At 44.0% G+C, this 20,143-nt stretch overlaps 1 protein-coding gene across 1 annotated transcript; it reads right to left on the bottom strand.

The window, feature by feature from the left end:
* Window positions 1–2,469: 2,469 nt before the first annotated feature.
* pou2af2 (POU class 2 homeobox associating factor 2) lies at window positions 2,470–12,526 on the bottom strand. The gene is made up of 5 exons (XM_082504219.1): window positions 11,653–12,526; window positions 10,655–10,755; window positions 5,969–6,008; window positions 5,563–5,870; window positions 2,470–3,844 (listed from the first exon to the last, which is right to left on the bottom strand). The coding sequence occupies exons 1-5, from the start codon at window positions 11,810–11,812 to the stop codon at window positions 3,407–3,409; spliced, it is 1,047 nt and encodes a 348-aa protein (XP_082360345.1). The 5' UTR covers window positions 11,813–12,526; the 3' UTR covers window positions 2,470–3,406.
* Between the last annotated feature and the right edge of the window lie 7,617 nt (window positions 12,527–20,143).

The following is a 20,143-nucleotide window of genomic DNA, read 5'->3' as shown; positions in this document are numbered from 1 at the left end:
ACTGCAGCCGTGACTTTGAGACACAAAGTTCTACAGTTTCCTTGTGCTGTATCCAAAAAACAATGAGGTTATTTTCTGTGGCCCTAAAGATCTTAGAACTAGACTCTGGATGGCATTACCTTGATGTCCAGCAACACTGTGAGGAACTTTCAGATCATGTCCTTCGACGGGCTCTGAACAAATATGCAGGATTGCTATTATCTGTAAAAAGAGTGATGCTAAAACACTAGTTCATGCATGCATTATTTCTAGGCTGGACTACTAAGTCATTAACATCAGGTTGTTCTGAAAGTTGCCTTCAGTTGGTTCAGGTGCTGCAGTGAGAGTACCGGGTATTTAAAAATCCTTCTTAAAATCCTGCAAAGCCTTGAATAATGAGGCCCTATCACATCCAAAAGTCCTATATTTTCATAGTGCCTTCAGACTGAGAGCTGCTCACTCAGAATGGGGGGCGGAGCTTTCCTCTCTCAGACGCCTTTCCTGCTGTGCTGGAGACTGACACGTTCTCTACTTTTAGGATTTTAGGATCAAAACTTTCCATTTTGACGAAGGTATCAGGTGACCCTGAAACATTGCTTAATTATGTTGCTATAGGCTCAGACTGCCGAAGGACTTCATGTGATGCACCGCGATGACGCCACTGTCTCCCTGTTTATATCCCACATTTCAGTCTTCTGTGTCCATAAGCTTTGGCCCAGTCTGCCTATGCTCTCGTTCTTCTTTTCAAGGTTCAAGGTTCAAGGTTCTTTATTATTTGTCACATGCATAGTTATACAAGTATAACACACAGTGAAATGTAGCCTGACACGCTCCTCGACATGTGCAAAAATTGGGGGGGGGGGGGGGGGGGGGGTGTAGAGGAAGAACATTATATATACATATATATATATATATATATATATATATATATATATATATATATATATATATATATATATATATATATATACAGACATATACTGTAGTATATACACTGGGTGAATGTGCAGTAGTAGCAGCAAGCAGGTGAATTCTGTACATTAATATGAATAGACATCTGACTATTTTACAGGATAGACAATATAAACATATTTAAAGTTAAAGGAATTGAAATGTACATTGTGCCTTGGTTTAGTGTCTGGAAGAGTCCTGTCTCAGTCAGTTATAGATGATGTGAGAGGGCGGGTGTGTGTGTTTAGGGCACGGATGGCTTGGGGATAGAAGCTCCTCTTGAGTCTCTCTGTCCTTGCCCGGAAGATGCGGAACCTTCTACCAGATTGCAGAAGTTGGAACAGTTTGTTGCCAGGATGGGACGGGTCCTTCAGTATCTGCTCTAGTCCGGCATCTCCTGGTGTAGGTGTCCTGAAGCGGGGGGAGAGCAATCCTGCAGCAGCGTTCTGCTGTACGGATCACTCTCTGGAGAGCTTTTTGGTCCTTCACACAGCTGTTCCCGAACCACGATGTCATGTTCTGTGTGAGGATGCTCTCCACAGCGCCTGTATAGAAAATCCTGAGGATCTTTGGAGAGACCCTGAACTTCCTCAGTTGTGGTAGGTGATACAGGCGCTGCCTAGCCTTTTTGGTCTGGACCTGAATGTGGGCAGCCCATGTCAGGTCTGAGGAGATGTGGACACCAAGATACTTGAAGGACTGCACCCTCTCCACTGGAGCTCCATTGATGATAATGGGCTTGTAGTCTCTGTGCTGACCCCTTCTGAAGTCCACCACCAGCTCCTTGGTCTTGCTGACGTTCAGCTGGAGGTGGTTGTCCTGGCACCACGATGCCAGATTCTTCACTTCATCCATGTAGGCCGCCTCATCGTTGTTGGAGATGGCACCCAACACCACTGTGTCGTCAGCAAACTTCACAATGGTGTTGGAGCCGTGGGTGGCCACACAGTCTGAAGTGTAGAGGGAGTAGAGCAGTGGCGAGAGGACACATCCCTGAGGTGCTCCTGTGTTGATGGTGATGCTGTTGGAGAAGCACCTGCCCACCCTCACCACCTGAGTTCTGCCAGTGAGGAAGTCCAACACCCATGCACACAGACGGCTGTTAAGTCCCAGATCCCTCAGCTTTGTGAACAGTCTGCAGGGCACTATTGTGTTAAACGCTGAACTGTAATCAACAAACAGCATTCGCACATAGTTACCCTGTTTCTTGTCCACGTGGCTGAGAGTGGTGTGTAGGACGTGGGCGATGGCATCCTCTTTTCTCTTTGCCCTCACGCCCATCTGCTCACATCAGCCTTTCTTCCTGTTAAAAGGCTGTTTATCCTTCCCTCATACCCTTCCTCCCCAAAGTGCTCACGGGGGTCGTTTGGGCTTTCTCCAGAATACTGTAGGGCATTTACCTTACAGTATAAAGAGTCTTAAGGTGACTGTCAGTGTGTTTTGAAGCTATATAAATAAACCTGAACAGAAGGGAAGCATCACAATTGCTTCATTCCCAGTAAATCCAGACAACCTCTGCATTCAAGCACCACACTTAGCCGGGTCGTACAAATGGCAGTAGCCTGCAGTTTAATAACAGTTACAGCCTGAAGTTACAGGAACCTTCAGGGTACAATGATTAAGATGCAGCATGTTCACACATTATGAAAAAACAAAATCCTCAGAATATACGCCCTCAAAGCCATTATCCTTGCTTTGGTATACGCTCTTTAACTCCAGCCTTATAAGTTAAGCTATGCTTTGTGATCACGTCCACACCGTACGGGAAATAGTGGTAAAAAAAAGAAATCGTGCTATTCTACAGTCAGACTGGACCTTTGGCAGAATGAGGCCACCAACAGGTTAAAGTGCCCCTGTGTGCCCCCTGTCTGGCTTTTCTGTTCACGTGGTTTTCAAAATGAACCTCATCACTCTTTTTTCTGTGGCTCATCTATGTCACTATGTGACACCTGGAGCGAGTTCAAATGAGAAGCCTTGCATTCCCCTCAGCCACCTGAGCCTCTCCCCTTCAGTGCCAGCAAAGTGTGCAGTTGATGTGGCTAAGCTTTGCTGTCTTACAGATAAATGTGTTGGTTAACAGATACGAGGGTACAGTCATATTTCTTGATGTATATATTGTCGGATATGCTCAGATGCTTGGAGTAATTAAGAAATGGTTTTACCACATTGTTCATCGAGCAGCTCCGACTCCGCGGTTTAGAGCATTTCAGCACTGTCTCACTTTCATCACACCCAGATGCTTTTGAAGGGTCTCACAGAGACAGCAGCCAACACAGCGTGTTTCCAACTGAGGGTGAAATGAAGAGCTGAGCACAAAGTGCAAGGGTACAGGGAATGAGCACAACAGGGACACTTTAAAATTTGAATATTTTTAGCAAATTGACATTGAAATTTTCTTGGAAAAACCTCCCCAAGAATTTACAGCAGTGTTGAGTTCATCAGTGTCTGTAAAATCGTCTGAATCTTCTGAATTCAGTCAGTAGGCCCTCCGAATCTCATAGGGCGACCAGGCGCTCACCCCCTCTTCCTTAGCCCAGGAGGAATGAGCTTCGGCGCCGGGGGTTAGGCTGCCGTGGCCGTCGGCCGCCTCCTCCGTCACCATCTTGGTCACCAGATCTGTGACGGGGCTGCTCATGTAGGGAGGGCAGGGGAAGGAGGAGGAGGAGGGTGTGGTGGGGTAAGTGCTGGTGGAGGTTAAAGGGTGATAGTGGACATCCTCCAGAGAGTGCAGAGTGTAGGGCTGGCTGCTGGAGACGGGGCCCAGGGAGGAGCTTCGGCTCGGAGAGCGGTACTGGGAGGGGCTCCCTGGAGGTTCGGGGCTGGGCATGGAGGGTGGGACGCTGACGGAGGCCAGGTTGTCCTGACACAGAGCCTCCACCTGAGATACTGGCTCAGACTGCTCCCACGAGTCTCTCTGCAGCAGGAAGACAGCAGAGGAAAGGATGAATCAGTCATTTATTTCCTCATCAGATAGTGCAAAGTCCCCAACATCACAGCAGACCTTTTGTAACGAGAGCGTTTCCTGTAGTGTCGCATTATTTCCTTCACTACGTTTGTTTCACTTCCCTGCCCTGCGAGCACATCTGAAAGCCTCTGCGGACATGCAACCTCGACCACTCTAGAACTCGGACTTTAAATGGATCTCAGTAACTGAAGTGTATTTGTGATCTATCCATGAATACAGTTTTGGTTTTGGCTTTTCTAGAATCCTCTGTGCAGTCCGGTCGAGGCACACCGCCCACCCTGTCCAATGGTGTGCAAAAATGTAACATCAGAGCACAAACTGCAAATGTGGCTGAACGAGGAGCATGTCTGTTTTTCACTCTAAAAACTTCCATACACGCCATCAGTGCAGTTAGGATGACGACCAGGCAGGCGTACTATGAAGGTCATCGGTGCCACGCCGCCTCTGTGACTGCTGCTAAAAGTTTGACTTTAGGGCCCAAATAGCTCCGCAAGATTATCAATAATTCCACTTATTAAATGTCCTTGTTAGTCTTGTTATATTTTAGAGTTTTCTTTAAACAGCAGTGCACAGCTAGCATAACTGTCCTGTGCTGAATGCTCTTGGCTCTAGCTGTGCAGTCAGTGACCAGTCAAACAAAAACGTCACATAAAAAATGAACTTTTTTCATCTCGAACTGCGGTGGAAAGATTGCTCATTTAAAAATGCTCCACTACGAGAAGAACGTCCTTCACTGTACTCGAGTACTCTCAGCTGAAGTGTCAAAGCTGGCCCTGTAGAGCAGCAGTTCCTAACCCCGACCCCGGTGAACACATAAATCTCAGGGGGTCGACACAAACAACGATAAAAGGAAAAGAATTTTGCATATGGAAAATTAGTCGGCCAACAGTTATTTAAAGTGAAAGCATGAAGTGACTCACAGCCCAGACACTAACAGAGCCTAATGTTGATCACAGAGCATTCTCTTTAACAACGTCGCACCTGCTGTGTGGACTGGATTTAAAAAATGTAATCTCACTAGTGACTAAAGTAACTAAATTAAATCCAAATCCAAATGCATGAAATAACCAATAGAACTTGGTTCTTTCGGTTCCTCTTGTCTCAGCGTGTTCCTGCTCTTCACTGCAGCTTGGTATCGTTGAAATCCTCGAGCTCTGAGTCTTCTTACACTCAGCAGCATCGTGTCCCTCGCCATGTTAATAGATTAGCTTGTCAGAACAAAGTTACTGATTTTTCTTCAAAACAGAGAAACATTTTTCACACTGAACATAAGTGGAGCTGATGGGAAATCAGTCTGCACTGACAAAGTTGATCTGAAGCTAATATGAGACTACGGAGGTCTCAGTTTGGCAAATAAAGCAGACAGCTTCTAAACTTTCCTCTTTCAGCTGTGAAGGAAGAACAACAGGAACTTTGTACTGAAAATACCAGGCATGCAGAGACTATGATCAGAGCTGCGTACACGCAGAGCCCTGCAGGAACATTTGTAGCTGTCGGTCAGCTGGCTGACACTTGAAAAATGTGAACATCACGCAGAGTATATGTTTATGTTTCACAGTAACTAAAAAGGTACGCTGAACTTCTGTGTTGCCGTTTTTAAATCCACGAAGGTTATTCTGAACATGCGCTTTGTTTTGTCAGCGTGCCACCGTCACTCTGATTCATACCAGAAACAGATGCGAGGACTCTCCTCCGAAGGGCGGCAGCAGGGAGGACAGTGCTGACGAGGGCAGGAAGGACCCGCCGGAGCTGGAGAAGGTGGCGGCGCTGCGGTAGTCACCAAAGGTTTCTGGGTAGTAGCTGTCTATGAGCGAGGAGTAGCTGCTCATGGTGGAGGGCTCACAGCCTAGAGGCTTACCCCCAAGGGTGGAGGAATAGACATCAGGGGAGAACTGCTTGGTGGATGGGCAGAAATCTGAGTCAGAGATGAAGGAACGTCCTCTTATGCCATAGTAGCTGGGCAGCATGTGGGCACCTGAAGTGGAGAAGCAGAAATGCCTTTATCATTGTTACTCAGTGACTCCAGACACCCTGCTCTGTCTCAGGGGGCAGACTCGGTCAGAGGACGCTCACCTGGCATCTGGACGAATGATGGCGGAGTGGTTGATCCTCCCTGCAGAAACAGAGACATTCCAGGTTTTACTTATATATGAATTATGGAGTTCCACCGATACTTGTCTTCTTTGTTGAAAACGGTTCCTGTGGTCTAGCAGTTAACACTGTTACAGCAACACTTTTGTCTTAGAAGCAAATGCTGTTGTTTCTAAACAGATGTTTGTTGGCCCTAAAACATATCAGCTGACAAAAAAACAAAACAAACCCAGACATGTCACGGGATGATGAGTGAAGAAGGAAGGATGAAACATCATCCTACAACACAAATGTGTATTTGGTCTTGAGTTTCTCTGGTGCTAAGGGCGATTGCTCAGATCAGCCTTGTATGAATTTGCAGCTGGACCAAAACCACATAAATGCTTCTATTTATAACCCGTCTCCACATGATATGTAAGATGCAGCCTGAGATAGACGCTGGACATCATGTTTGCAGGGATCAGTCACTGGCTTAATGTTTAAGCTCTTACTGTAAGCCCGAGTCAATAACTGCTCTTCAACAGGGAAACGGCCTCTTGAGTTCGTACGGATACAAAGTGTCAGCAGCAGAGCACAGCGAGGCAGGAAGACCAGCAAACCTAAAGTAATGGATGACAACTCTTGAAATTAAGTCAATGACACCAATATTACAGAGCACTTTGTAAAGGTCCTCAAATTTAAACTCCAAACAAATTTCACACTCATTATTCGGACAGACAGACCTTTACTTTTAGTTTGACCTAACTGTGGTATTACCAGCATGAAACATGCTAACAGCCCCTTTCATCCATAAGTCCACACTTGTGACAACCCCAACCGTAAGCCCAACCCAGAGTGTGTAGTTTGTGTTCCCGCCTTTGTCCAAAGCACAGAGTTAGGCCAAAAAGTAGTTTTTATTATAGACGAGACCTTTGAGGGAGCAAAATAAGAATCGTAAGAATCAACAAAGCTGCAAACACAGTCAGATCTCTTACTCGCTGCGTAACATTAAAGGACTCACACACTGTTGGTCATTCACCACAGAGCACTAATGTGAAATATTACATAAGTGTTTATCTGACAGGATTTCAAAGTCTGGAGTCACGCTGCTGATGGACCTGCATCACTGGTCTCCAGTGTTCACCATGTATGACGCGGCCCTGTTTGCTGTGTCATCTTTGGTACGCTTGTCACTGGAGGCTCAGAGAACCCGGTTGCCTCTGGATGTTGTTGACCACACAGCACTGCAGTTTGTTTCTGCTCTAAAAGCAGACACAGATTCGTGTCAGAGAGTTGCAGCGCAGGGACACAGAGGACAAGGTTTGGCAGGATCTCTGGTTTGCATATTGCTAACATGAAAGAGTTGATATTAAGCCCATGTCGGCTGGGACGCACGCAAATTTTGAGGGTTAAATTTGAATGTGATTTGCCAGTGCCAAGACTTCCTCATGTGGCCCAGGTATGGCTCAGTGCATCTCTGAAGGCTGCCTATGGAAATCAGCTCGCTCAAGCTCAGACAGTCAGGTAGTGTGCGTATTTGTGCCGTGGCGTTGACTAACGATAGATTTATTTAGCTTTGTTTCGCAGAAAAGCTCTTCCTTCCTATGCAAAATATGTTACACAATGATATTTTTAAAACAGCCCATTTCATATTTTTAAAATCGAACACGCACAACTGTTTTGTGTAAATTTTCCTACTTTAAACAGAAACTTGATCCATATTTCTTCATTGTTTGCTTTTTATCCAGCATGTTGCACTGTGTTGTAGCATCTCCTGCATGTTGTTCGTGCAACACACACACACAAAGAGTGAGTTTGTGTTGTTTGTTAGCATTAGCGCTTTCACCCCGGTACACCTCGCGATGTCTCTTCAGCATCATGTCACACTTTGATTTGTTCCCAGGCTCATTTATGTAATAGCAACATGTCTGGACACGCTAGCTCGACAGAACATGTCAGAAAAGAGAAGCTACTGATGTGAAATGGTGTAAGAGCTTTATAGTTTCTGTCTGGCTGTCCCAACATGAGGAGACTGTGGTCAGAGTTTGCTCTTATCTTTCAATGGCCTTTTATTCCCAGGTAAAAGGCAGCACAAGCCAACACAAGGGCGGGAATGGCTTTAGTTACTGTGTGCCTCTGTGCATTATTAGCTCTACAACCATCATATATAAACACACAGTAAAGCCCACACTGAAAGCAGACTGTAGACCTGCAGACAATGGCCTGTCATACTGCCTCCATGCTGTATTCTTTTGGCCCAATGATTGCATAATACCACATTTGACCATGAAAACAGAACGCAGAGGTAGCAACTAAGATTCTTTTACACGCCTCGTTGTCTCCAAAGGAGACTATTGTTTGACATGCTTTGGTATATTGTACATGCTAACATAACATGTAACAATAAGCTATAGAGTCCACAGTTAAATAAAGTTTGTGGGATTAAAGGCCAACTGCTCCCAAACAACTGTTTCTCAGGGACTACACACTGACCACGTCCTATTACCTGAGCCGGCAGTTAGCCACAGGTAATGGACAACTATTGGAATAAATTGTTAACCAAGAGTGATGGATTAAAATTCATAAATGAATGAGAAAAATGCTTAAATCGAACATGGACAGCTAAGGAGCGCTAAGGCTAACAGATAAATATTGTAACAAAAAGTAGCCAAACGTTAGTTTAAAGAGACGACGTATGGAGATTTGGTGGATTATTGGTTATCTAAAGAACGGTTGCTCAGCTGTATTAAACGAAACAAAGGTGTGTTGAACGTTTTCCCATCAGACAACTTATGTTTGAAATGATTTATTACCATCACCATCAGAGTCTGGGATTCTCAAGGAAGTCATAAAACTCATCACTCTCCACAAGTATGCTATTGTGCATATAAGTGATGAGTAAATGTGGCCTACGGGTGGATGCTGGAGTGGCTGTGAGAGTGGGGGAGCTTAAAGACGAGGCCAGAACGAAGAGCGTTTGATAGACGTGAGCAGAGCGAGCCATGTTACACATGTGTGTGTTAGTCCCCATAGGGAACTAGTTCCTCTGCATTTAACCCATTCACCCAGTGAAGCAGTGGGCAGCCACCAACGCAGCGCCCGGGGAGCGGCATGTAGGGACGGCACCTTGCTCAGGGGTACCTCAGGGCAGCCGTTCAGTGGAGTCGAACCCCCGACCTTCCGATCATGGGGCCACCACTCTACCTACTGAGCTATCCCTGCCCCTGTGTGTGACGTGCACAGCTCACGTCGCCTGCAGGCTTCGCTCGATTCAGTTTGGAATATCAAAAAAGCGAAAATGCTGACGGACTGAAAAAACAATTGGAATGATGCCACAGGTGTTAGCTTGTTATTCAAATTTAAGGGAAGTAATAAAAGCAAGAAGATAGCTTCTGGAGCTCCCGTCGATTCACCGAGCCCTGACAAAAGCGTACAGTCTGTCACACTTGTGTGCGGTAGCCACACAGCTTGGATGTGGAGCTTGTTAGATTAAGGTCGTCTGTTTCTGAGACGATGCCCAATCTCGCAGAGCTGCTCTTCACCACTTTTTAATAACAGCTTTGATTTGTTTTGATTACTTTGTTCCCATTTTCAGTTTTGATTGAAAATTAGTTGACGTTAAATAAAATCCAGACTATTCCTCGCCTTCTTCTGCTGTCACAGGACGTCTGCAACACAATCTAAACAGCATCTCGGCTCTGATTAAGACTAAATAGTTCTGTTAGTTTCTTGTTGTTGTTAACGACCTGTCCTTCAGCATCAAATGAAGCTAAACTTTTAATCTTTTATGGCAGCTCTGCCTCCACACAAAGAGTTTAAGAACCAGCGACAGAGTGAATTTCTGTCTGTGTCAGCCTACGTGCTAGGAATTTACCCTACCCCCACCCACACACAAAAGTACACCTGTGCCAAAAATGTTATAATGAGCACCGCACTGCAGCAGATAGAGGAAACGTCTGCTGGCATCTTCCAATGTTGTCTGACATAATTCCTCCATTGCTCGAGCCATCAGCGAGTGTATGGCGTGGACGTGCCAGCACAGAAAACAAACAGTGTCCTGTAAAAGCCTTTTGACAGGCGGTTTGTGGAAAATAAAAAGGCAGTCTTGCGTGTGCGAGCAGGCGTCTAAAGCACAGAAGCACAGCCTGATTTCTCTGTGTGCATGTGTGTGAGAAAGTGTGTGTCTGAGACAACAATAGGAGGTTTGTCTGTGGCCTGATCACGGCGCAGGACAATATCGGCTGGCAGGTGTGCACGGATCAAACTTTGCATAGGCAGTCTCCTGCACGGGCCCTTTCTTCTGTTTCTCTGTGCTACCTGTCCACCTCAAATCCCCCCGCCCTGCCTCCACCTTTTTGTGGATTTTTTTGGGAGATCATGGCCTACAGCATTGCAGGCATTGTATTAGCGCTCCTTTGTGAGGTTAGGATGAGTTTTTGTGCTCCGTGTCTCTTTCTACACGCACAGTGCTCGGCTATTTACAGAATGGCTTTGCAAGCGAGGTACAGGTGGTCAAAGGATCCACCGTGGATCGTTAGCGCACAAAAACGAGCCTCAATGTAAACAAGAGGAGTTTTTTTGTTTTTAGAAAACCTCCCAGTCGCTAAGAGAAGGTCAGCTGTGCCGTTTGGCTTGATAGAGGAAAGTAAAGCAGGGAGAGACAGGCGGTTTAGAAGACGTGGTGCTCACGCTGTATCTGGGTCCGTTTGTCTGCCGGGACCTCTTCTCTGCCAGCAGGTCTTTGACCGTGTGCTTCACTCGGACGCCCTGGTACACTCTCTTAGAATATTCTGCAGACAGACAGAGCACAGACATGAGTGATGCAGCTCAACTTGTAACACGACGTCATACAAATTTTCATCCATTCCCACAAATGTGTGGTCATTTGAATGCTTCACAGTTTTATGCATATAGGCGAATGACTCTTTGGGATTGGTGTGTAAATGTCATGGAAATTGCCTTTGGTTTGGTCAATGCAAATGGACTTCTAAAAAGAGGCAATTAACTACAAACTCTTGCCAAAACCTCACCATAAGCAAACACTCCAGAGGGCTTAGGTGGTACGGAGGAACGACTACACTGCAAAGAAGCGCCACGACTGAATAGGCAGGCGATGCCAGCGAGCATCATGGCGGCACATCGTGTCATATATTAAATAGTCCTCTACAAATCTCACGTGTGTGTTGGTGTGATTTGGTCACATTCCTGGGAAGCAGAGGTAGAAACTCAATGAAAATGCAAACTTTACTATGCAAACGGAAATTGCATGCAAAAATCTTTATGTAAAAGACCCCAGCTTTTTGAATGGATCCTTTAGATAAGGCCCAACTTTGCACAAACGTGAGATTCTTGAAAATATCAACTCTTCTTTGGAGGAGGTTGTTTTTTCCTTTTTAGAAATGACCTTAAAACGTTCAGAAATGACCTCCTCGTGTCAACATCTGTAGAGTTTTCTTAAAACTAGACATTTAGTCCTCATTGATACGTGTCACACACGAGCAGCTTCATCAATATCAGCGCAGGAAACTTTTTGAAGAAACTTTTCCCACTCAAATAAAAGCCTCCGTCACGATCTCACACAAAACCAGACAAACCCTTAAAAAACCCGACATACACTGTAAAAGTAAAACCAAACATTTTTCAATATTTCCATTATGTATAAAACAGCATAATAATAGCACACTTACCTGTGTCCATGATGCTGTTGATGCGCACACACACAGAGGCCTTTCTGTTCTCCCCCTGCTGTATTTGCCTGTAGTAGCTAGATCCAGGAGTGCAGCACCATACTGAGTGGCGTGCTGCAATAGGAGCTTTAATCAGGCTGTGAGGAGGGCAGGGACACATGGAACATGCCACCTCACACTGCAACCATGAGGAGGCAGCTTTTCAAAATGACCTTTATCTATTTGTTTAAATGCAAATGTTTGGTGGGGACGTTTTTTAGACTATTTGCATCTGCAGTCAAGATTAGGGTCAGGAAGCATCAGGAGCATGGGAGTGAGAGAGGCTGTAAAGCAGCTCAGTCGCTCCTCCCCTCAGCCATTTGTCATCAGCACAGTTCCAGAGGATACGTTGTTTCCATATTTTCTTTTTGCTGCTCTTCATTTCTAGCTGCAGGTGTGTGATGCAATCCTGCGATGTCCACCTGCTGATAAATGGTTGGGGCTCCCTGAGACAAATAACTGAAAAATAATGGCACCTTTTTGTGTGAAGCCTTCACTGTGTTTGTATAAAACCCTGAGTGGTCTAGACCTGGTGTTTAAAAAGAGGAGGATACCTTCTCTGCTCTGCTAAACTTTCTGTGTCTGCTGATTGGGACGCTGGCAGTTCATTACTTGTCAATGAAAATTTGCCCATACTGTGTGATGTTTACAGGATAAACCTGGTTGCATTTGATGTGCATGACTTCATAATCACACAGACAGCAGTCAGATAAACTAGCTAAACATTAAAGTGGCTCAACTTCTGCCAGCTTGGATTTGCATGCAGTCCTCAGGTGAACACTCAGAGACACCAGCGCTGCGTCTGAGTGTTCACTGTGATCCCTGCGACGTTTAATATCTGACACAGTAAAGGTTTCTGGATGCACAGGTCTTACACACAGTGTGACTTTATGTGGTGACAGCAGCTGTACTTGGTGCCACAGTGCTGGGCTGCCCTTAAAGCTCCAGTATTATCCAACAAAAACGATGCTGCTGCTTTAGCCTGTTGTGTGGTAGAGCCGGTCTCTGTTCACAGGTAAAGAACACCTGACCACAACGTTATAATAAAGCCAGCTTATACAAGTGTTTTCAAGAGGAGCAGCTTCGAAAAAGTCTTTGTTGGTCTAACAAAAGACTCTGCTTATACGTTGTACAGATCCATTTAAATGCTTACATCTATCACTTTCTAATCATTGCAGCCCCCCCCCTCCCCCCGTGTAGACTTGTGACAAGCCCGCTAACCAGTGTGGTCCTGCAGTACTTCAGCTGAGTGTTCTGGTAAATAACCACGTGACTGGAACCACATTCTGCACACAATAATACCAACGTTAGCCACACTAAGCAAACGCACACTGTCCACTGTTCTGCACGGCACAAAGTGCCCGACATTAACCTCCTAGGACCTGGTGTCCACATATGTGGACGTCACATTTTGGGTTATTTAGACCAAAATACTGAATTTTGCTCTACAAGGGCCTGATATCCACTTACGAGGACGTTATATGCTACTGTTCTATCGAAATTTTAAACGAATATCCTCATATGTGGCTCTTATTTTTCTTAAAAACAAAAATAAGGAAAAAAAATCTGGTAATTCTTTGTTTTTACATTCATCGGACCCCAATGTGACCAAATATCAAAGAGAAATTAAAAATGCTCCTGTGGAAGAGTTCAGGTCTTGGGAGGTTAAAGCAACATTTCAAATATGTAAAGCTTTTCTCATTGCCTGAGGATTTCAAATTTGCATTTGTACTGACAGTGTTTTAGTTTTCCATTAGATTCAGCTCAGTTTTGACTGAAACGTGTTACTTTTACAACTTTTCCACCTGTTTCATTAAAAGACAATTGGAGACCTTGATGCAGCCTCGCTCTCACACTGCAGGCCTACTTGTTGTTCCTAGAGTATTTAAAAGTAGAATGGGAGGCAGAGCCTTCAGTTTTCAGGCCCCTCTTCTGTGGAACCAGCTTCCAGTTTGGATTCAGGAGACAGACACTATCTCTACTTTCAAGATTAGGCTTCAAACTTTCCTTTTTGCTAAAGCATATAGTTAGGGCTGGACCAGGTGACCCTGAATCCTCCCTTAGTTATGCTGTAATTGAAAGACAACTACTCTTTCAAGGATTTTTGATATGAAAGGAAGGTCACTTCTTTAGTTACCAGCTGAACCTATCTGTGTCCTGTTGAAAAGCATGTATGGTTACAACAGTCTATTAGTAAAAACAGTCGGAGGATTTAAATTGTTTTTGTAGGACTGTCAATGCTTAAAGGAGTAAGCACTGCTCACCAGTGCTAAAAGCCAGGTAAATTATAGTTTGAATAGCAGATGGGTGGGGCTTTCACAGCAACCATTGTACAGTACATAATGACACAACAAGAACAACAATAATTCCCTTTAAAGCCGAAACCCCCCCAAAATTTAAAACGTTTGGTTTCGTCTCATCATAGTGAGACATAAATAATTCACTTCTTCTTTTCTACATTTTATATATTAAACCAGTGGTGTTCTGTCAGGGCAAGCAAGGAAAGCAGTGCTTGCTATCTCATTCTGTGGCAAACTTTCTCTCGTTACCTGCTTGCAAACAACCTTTAAATTACTACATCTTCTCACTGCAGCTGATCAGCGTCTGTGGAAGCAGGCTCTGCTTGCTTCTGACTGCCCTGAAAGCTGTACCGGGCTAGCATCCCAACTGTGCCGTCAGCAATTACTTGATGTTCTCAAGCTGAGAGGTTAGCACCTTTTTGCATTGTGGGCACACGTCTGGTGTTTGATAGGAACATGACGGAAGACTAGCATGCTACATAAACTGCCATTGGCTCTGCTTTCCCTGCTCTGAGATCGCTGCACATTTGTGGAAACAGAGATAGCATTAGCAAGTAAATGTGATCAATCACCCTAACAGGTACATTTTGTTTTACTTACCATCTTGACCAATATGTGTGATGTAGAGTGTAGTATGAAGACACATGTAAGAACTCCTTTAAGACAAGAAAAGAAAGCCAGGTCTGGTTTCATAAAACATCCAAGTGTGGTGCAGGTGCAGGCTCCATACATGATGCATGAAGCACAGCCATTTAAAAAATAAAAACTCAAGGTCTAGGTCTGTGTCCATCTCTGAAACACTGAAGCGATGTTTCAGAGATGCAGTGTTTTCAATCTCTAAACTCTTACTTTTAATTACAAAATGATACATTTTAGTCCCAGCTATAAATATCTGTAAAGTAACAAATAACAACTTATTAACAATTAGCTGCAGCAGTAAAAATGTGGAAGCACACGTGAGCAGCCACACGGCCCCAGTACTGATGCATGAAGGGCGTCTCTGACATGTTGCAGGATCATTTTGCATCGCTTTCTGCAGCAGCTTGCAGGTTTGCTGTAACTGCTGAAAACTGCACCTCCACGAGAGACAGCCTACTATTTATATAACAGGAAAACTTAGCCGCAGGTTACGTAGCCTGAACGAACTACATGTACTTGTTTCTGTAAAAAGTAGAACTGTTTTACCAATGACTCACTCTGCACAGGTGTAAGCATTACCACAGAAGCTAAACCATTTAGATGATAAATTTAAATTTCAAAGTACCTGATCAGGCTCACTGCAAACAACATTTAAGCACGACATCCAATATACTGTACATATTGTATATTGTGGGAAATGGTTTTCACTGGAACAGGTGAGAGGAGAGGAGAGTCAACACTTTCCATATTAACACAGTGGCTTTGAATCGGGCCCAGCACTTACAGAGAATTTTGGGAGCAGACTTCCTCGTCAATAGGAGCATTGTAGTTGCCTGTGTTTTTGTGGCACAGCAATGTTATGTGCACTCACTGCTACATGGAGTTTTTATCAGTTAATGACTCAGAGATAAGAGCGATGTAAAGCTCTCCTCTGCAACGGACATCTGGGGCTGAAGAGGAAGGAAAACATCCAACTGCACTGTGCCTGCAGCTTCAGCCTTCCTGTTCAAATGTGTCTTTATTTCGAAATATTCTCTTTGTGCAGTCAATCAAACACAGCAATCCGACTAATCTGGCTTTTGCATTTGATATTATAAACAAGATCCAGTTTCTCTGTGAGCTCTTTTCCTAGGAAATTCCTCTGATGAACACTAATCGATTTATCTCCAGTAAACTATCTGTCTGCACACAGACACAATAACTGACAACTACATAGCAAATATGGTTGAAACTCTAAGAAGGGAAACAAACACCAAAGCAACAGCGTACCTTGTAACAGCTCTGAGGCAGTCTGGGTATGTGGGGCAGCAAAAGCAAATGTTTTAGAGCTAACCCAAACTGTAGAGTGGAGTGAGCTGCAAAGGCAGGGGACGCACAAAAAACACAACATTTATCAAAACAGGGTTTAAAAGACTTATCACCACCACATTTGTATGTCTACATCAGGGTATACAATCAATACCACTACAAAAAGCCGTCACTTCCATGACCTGCAGGAGCCAACACAGCCACCATCTGCCACTAACACAGAAGAGAAGTGTTTTCATCATCTCTGCAGCAGACACCTGTGCACCAGCTTTGGAAGCACAACTGCAAGACAACTGATGATGCAGCCAGTCTGAGAGGATGGAGGCACCCAGATCCACACTAGGATGTGCTCTTCACTTTCAGATGCAGCTCGATGAACTGCTAAAGAAATGAGACCCACAGTGAGCGTGGACAAACGTTTTCAGTGCCGTGTGTGAAATAGCTTTGAATGCCCACAGCCAACAGGCACTTGAGCCCCACCAGCCGTTTGCTTTTGCACACCAACTCTCTGGATGTCAGAGACATCAACATCAGATTATATAAGCAGCAGATGCAAGTGGAAGTTACAGTTAAAATGGTACTGAATAAATAAAATTGGAGCAAACTAAACTTTTTCGAAGGCTACCAGGATAAAAAAAGATTTGCTTCTTCAGTCCACTAGGTGGTGCTATTAAGGTTTGTTTTTTTGTTTTTTCTCAACTTTATTGAAATTATAAAGCGAACAGTCATTCCAGTTCAGTTTGTACAGTAAATATACAGAGCAAATAAGAGTAACAATAAACAGTACAATAAGATAAGAAGGGTAAATAAAAAGAGGAAAAAAAGAGAGAGGGATGTGACAGACTTTGTACTTGAACGTTGTATCTTTGACAGCTCATTTGTTAAAAATTTCTGAATGAATTTCAATCAAGAACAAATTAAATGATGGGGTTGAGTTTTGAAATTTACATTTATGTAAATGAAATTTCCCTAATAAGATATAAAGATTGACAATGGCACATATTTTTTTTCTTTAGTTTCAAAATAAGTGATAATGTTCTTCCCAATTGAGGTTTGTTTGTTTTCCTAGTGAGTACCATTGGGTGACATCACAGTGAGTGTGTGAGGGGGAACAAAGACTGACGCATGTGACAGAGATAGTCGAAATGTGTTGTGATGTTTAAAGGTGGGATAAAGGAGAGCAGGGGCGATTCTACGAAAAATGATCTGGCACTAAGCCCTCAGTCATAATGTCATCCTTATAGTAGGACTGTGCTTCTTACGGAGCCACTCCTTTGTGGTGTGTTTTGGATCATTGTCATGTTGGAAGACCTCGTTTCATCTTCAAAGTTCTCACTGATGAAAGGAGGTTTTGGCTCAAAATCTCACGATACATGGCCCCATTCATTCTGTCCTTAACACGGATCAGTCGTCCTGTCCCCTTGGCAGAAAAACAGCCCCATAGCATGATGTTTCCACCCCCATGCTTCACAGTAGGTATGGTGTTCTTGGGATGCAACTCAGTATTCTTCTTCCTCCAAACACGACGAGTTGAGTTTATACCAAAAAGTTCTACTTTGGTTTCATCTGACCACATGACATTCTCCCAATCCTCTGCTGTATCATCCATGTGCTCTCTGGCAAACTTCAGACGGGCCTGGACATGCACTGGCTTCAGCAGCGGAACACGTCTGGCACTGCGGGATTTGATTCCCTGCCGTTGTAGTGTGTTACTGATGGTGACCTTTGTTACTTTGGTCCCAGCTCTCTGCAGGTCATTCACCAGGTCCCCCCGTGTGGTTCTGGGATCTTTGCTCACCGTTCTCATGATCATTTTGACCCCACGGGATGAGATCTTGCGTGGAGCCCCAGATCGAGGGAGATTATCAGTGGTCTTGTATGTCTTCCATTTTCTGATGATTGCTCCCACAGTTGATTTTTTCACACCAAGCTGCTTGCCTATTGTAGATTCACTCTTCCCAGTCTGGTGCAGGTCTACAATACTTTTCCTGGTGTCCTTCGAAAGCTCTTTGGTCTTGGCCATGGCGGAGTTTGGAGTCTGACTGTTTGAGGCTGTGGACAGGTGTCTTTATACAGATGATGAGTTCAAACAGGTGCCATTCATACAGGTCACGAGTGGGGGACAGAAAAGCTTCTTACAGAAGACGTTACAGGTCCGTGAGAGCCAGAGATTTCCCTTGTTTGAGGTGACCAAATACTTATTTTCCACCCTGATTTACGAATAAATTCTTTACAAATCCTACCATGTGGATTCATGGATTTTTTTTCACATTCTGTCTCTCACAGTTGAAGTGTACCTCTGGTGCAAATTACTGACCTCTGTCATCATTTTAGGTGGGGGAACTTGCACAATCGGTGGCTGACTAAATACTTTTTTGCCCCACTGTATATATATTTATGGTAAATGGTAAATGGCCTGCATTTGTATAGCGCTTTTCTAGTCCCTAAGGACCCCAAAGCGCTTCACACTACATTCAGTCATTCACCCATTCACACACAGGCGATGGCAAGCTACATTGTAGCCACAGCTGCCCTGGGGCGCACTGACAGAGGCGAGGCTGCCAGACACTGGCGCCGCTGGGCCCTCTGACCACCACCAGTAGGCAAACACGGGGTTAGTATCTTGCCCAAGGATATTTGGCATGCCGCCAGGAGGCAGCCTGGGATCGAACCACCGACCTTCAGATTAGTGGCTGACCTGCTCTGCCACCTGAGCTACAGCCACCCATATCCATATATCTATATAGGGCTGGGTATCGTCACTGATTTCTAGAATCGATTCAATTCCGATTCACAAGGTCCCGAATCGATTCGATCCACGATTCGATTTAATTCGATTTAATTCGATTCGATTTAAATCTGGGATATTTTGACAGTCAGAAATATTATAATTCAGATCAGTACATTTACATATTTTTGTATCAATAAAAAGGAAGCTGACACACGCAAGACTTTATCAAAGGTGTGAGCGTCACAGCAGATACCTTTGTGTCAAAGTAGCTGAAGATAAAACACAGAAAAACATGAAGGTGATTTTCCTGGCCTGGGATTTTATAAAAATATTCTGCAGTACATCAAAAACGAAAGAAAACCATTAATCAACATATGAACATTACCTCTGAAGTTACAGCGGTTTTATTAGAGACACGGTTAAGCGTTTTGCATTTTGAATAATTTTAAAAAGTTTAAATTTGTTCAGTATTGAACAGCAGAAATGAGGTTTTCTTTTCGGAAGAATGTAAAAGGGAAAAAAACAGCGGCTGACAGCGCTGTAAACAACAGTAGACTTGTGCGTAACAAGCAAGCGAATAATGAAGAAAGCGAAACTGTTCTTGAAGTACAGAGATAGAGATAGAGAGAGAGAGAGAGAGGGAGGGAGAGAGAGAGCTGTGCATCGCGGTGGAAGCAAAACAGTAAAAGTCAGAGTGAATACATGACGATGTTTATGTGAATCTTCTTTTGCTGCTGGTTCGGTCAATATTGTTTGGAGAGAGATCAAACTAACAGCTTTAGAATCGGCTCATAATGGGCGTGAACACAAAGCGCGGACCCGCCGACAGATCAGAATCAGCAAGCTGTCGGCTTTCAGCCCCGATCGTGTCCTTGCCGTCGGGTGAGAAAGGCGACATCTCACTGATTCTGATCCGCGGGTCGCGCTGTGTGTTTAAGTCTATGTGCAGAATCCGTGTTCCTGCTCTCATTTACTGTCTTAACTGTTTGGTGGTTCTTGAAATTTTGTGAGATGTCACCAGAGATTCTGGCATTTCGGGCAAAATAAATTTATATTTAAAAAATCGATTCAGGATTTTAATGAATCGATTTTACGTTATCCAAGCCGGAATCGATTTTAATCGATGAATCGATTATAAAAACCCACCCCTATATCTATATATATATCTATATATATATATATCTATCTATATATATATATATATATATATATACAGTGGGGCAAAAAAGTATTTAGTCAGCCACCGATTGTGCAAGTTCCCCCACCTAAAATGATGACAGAGGTCAGTAATTTGCACCAGAGGTACACTTCAACTGTGAGAGACAGAATGTGAAAAAAAAAATCCATGAATCCACATGGTAGGATTTGTAAAGAATTTATTGGTAAATCAGGGTGGAAAATAAGTATTTGGTCAATAACAAAAATACAACTCAATACTTTGTAACATAACCTTTGTTGGCAATAACAGAGGTCA

The sequence above is a fragment of the Aulonocara stuartgranti genome, assembly GCF_965226115.1.
Source record: "Aulonocara stuartgranti genome assembly, chromosome: 14".
NCBI classification, from domain to species: Eukaryota; Metazoa; Chordata; class Actinopteri; order Cichliformes; family Cichlidae; genus Aulonocara; species Aulonocara stuartgranti.
Note: the sequence above shows the minus strand (reverse complement) of the source record. Positions and strands in the feature narration are given on the sequence as shown.

What these genes read in the sequence shown, in the direction of transcription:
- pou2af2 (XM_082504219.1), bottom strand. Translation starts at nt 11,812, where the DNA reads ATGTGTCCCTGCCCTCCTCACAGCCTGATTAAAGCTCCTATTGCAGCA. An exon ending in CAACAGCATCATGGACACAG is followed by an intron (nt 10,756 to 11,652) that starts GTAAGTGTGCTA and finishes GTCTGTCTGCAG; the next exon opens with AATATTCTAAGAGAGTGTAC. An exon ending in CAAACGGACCCAGATACAGC is followed by an intron (nt 6,009 to 10,654) that starts GTGAGCACCACG and finishes CTGTTTCTGCAG; the next exon opens with GGAGGATCAACCACTCCGCC.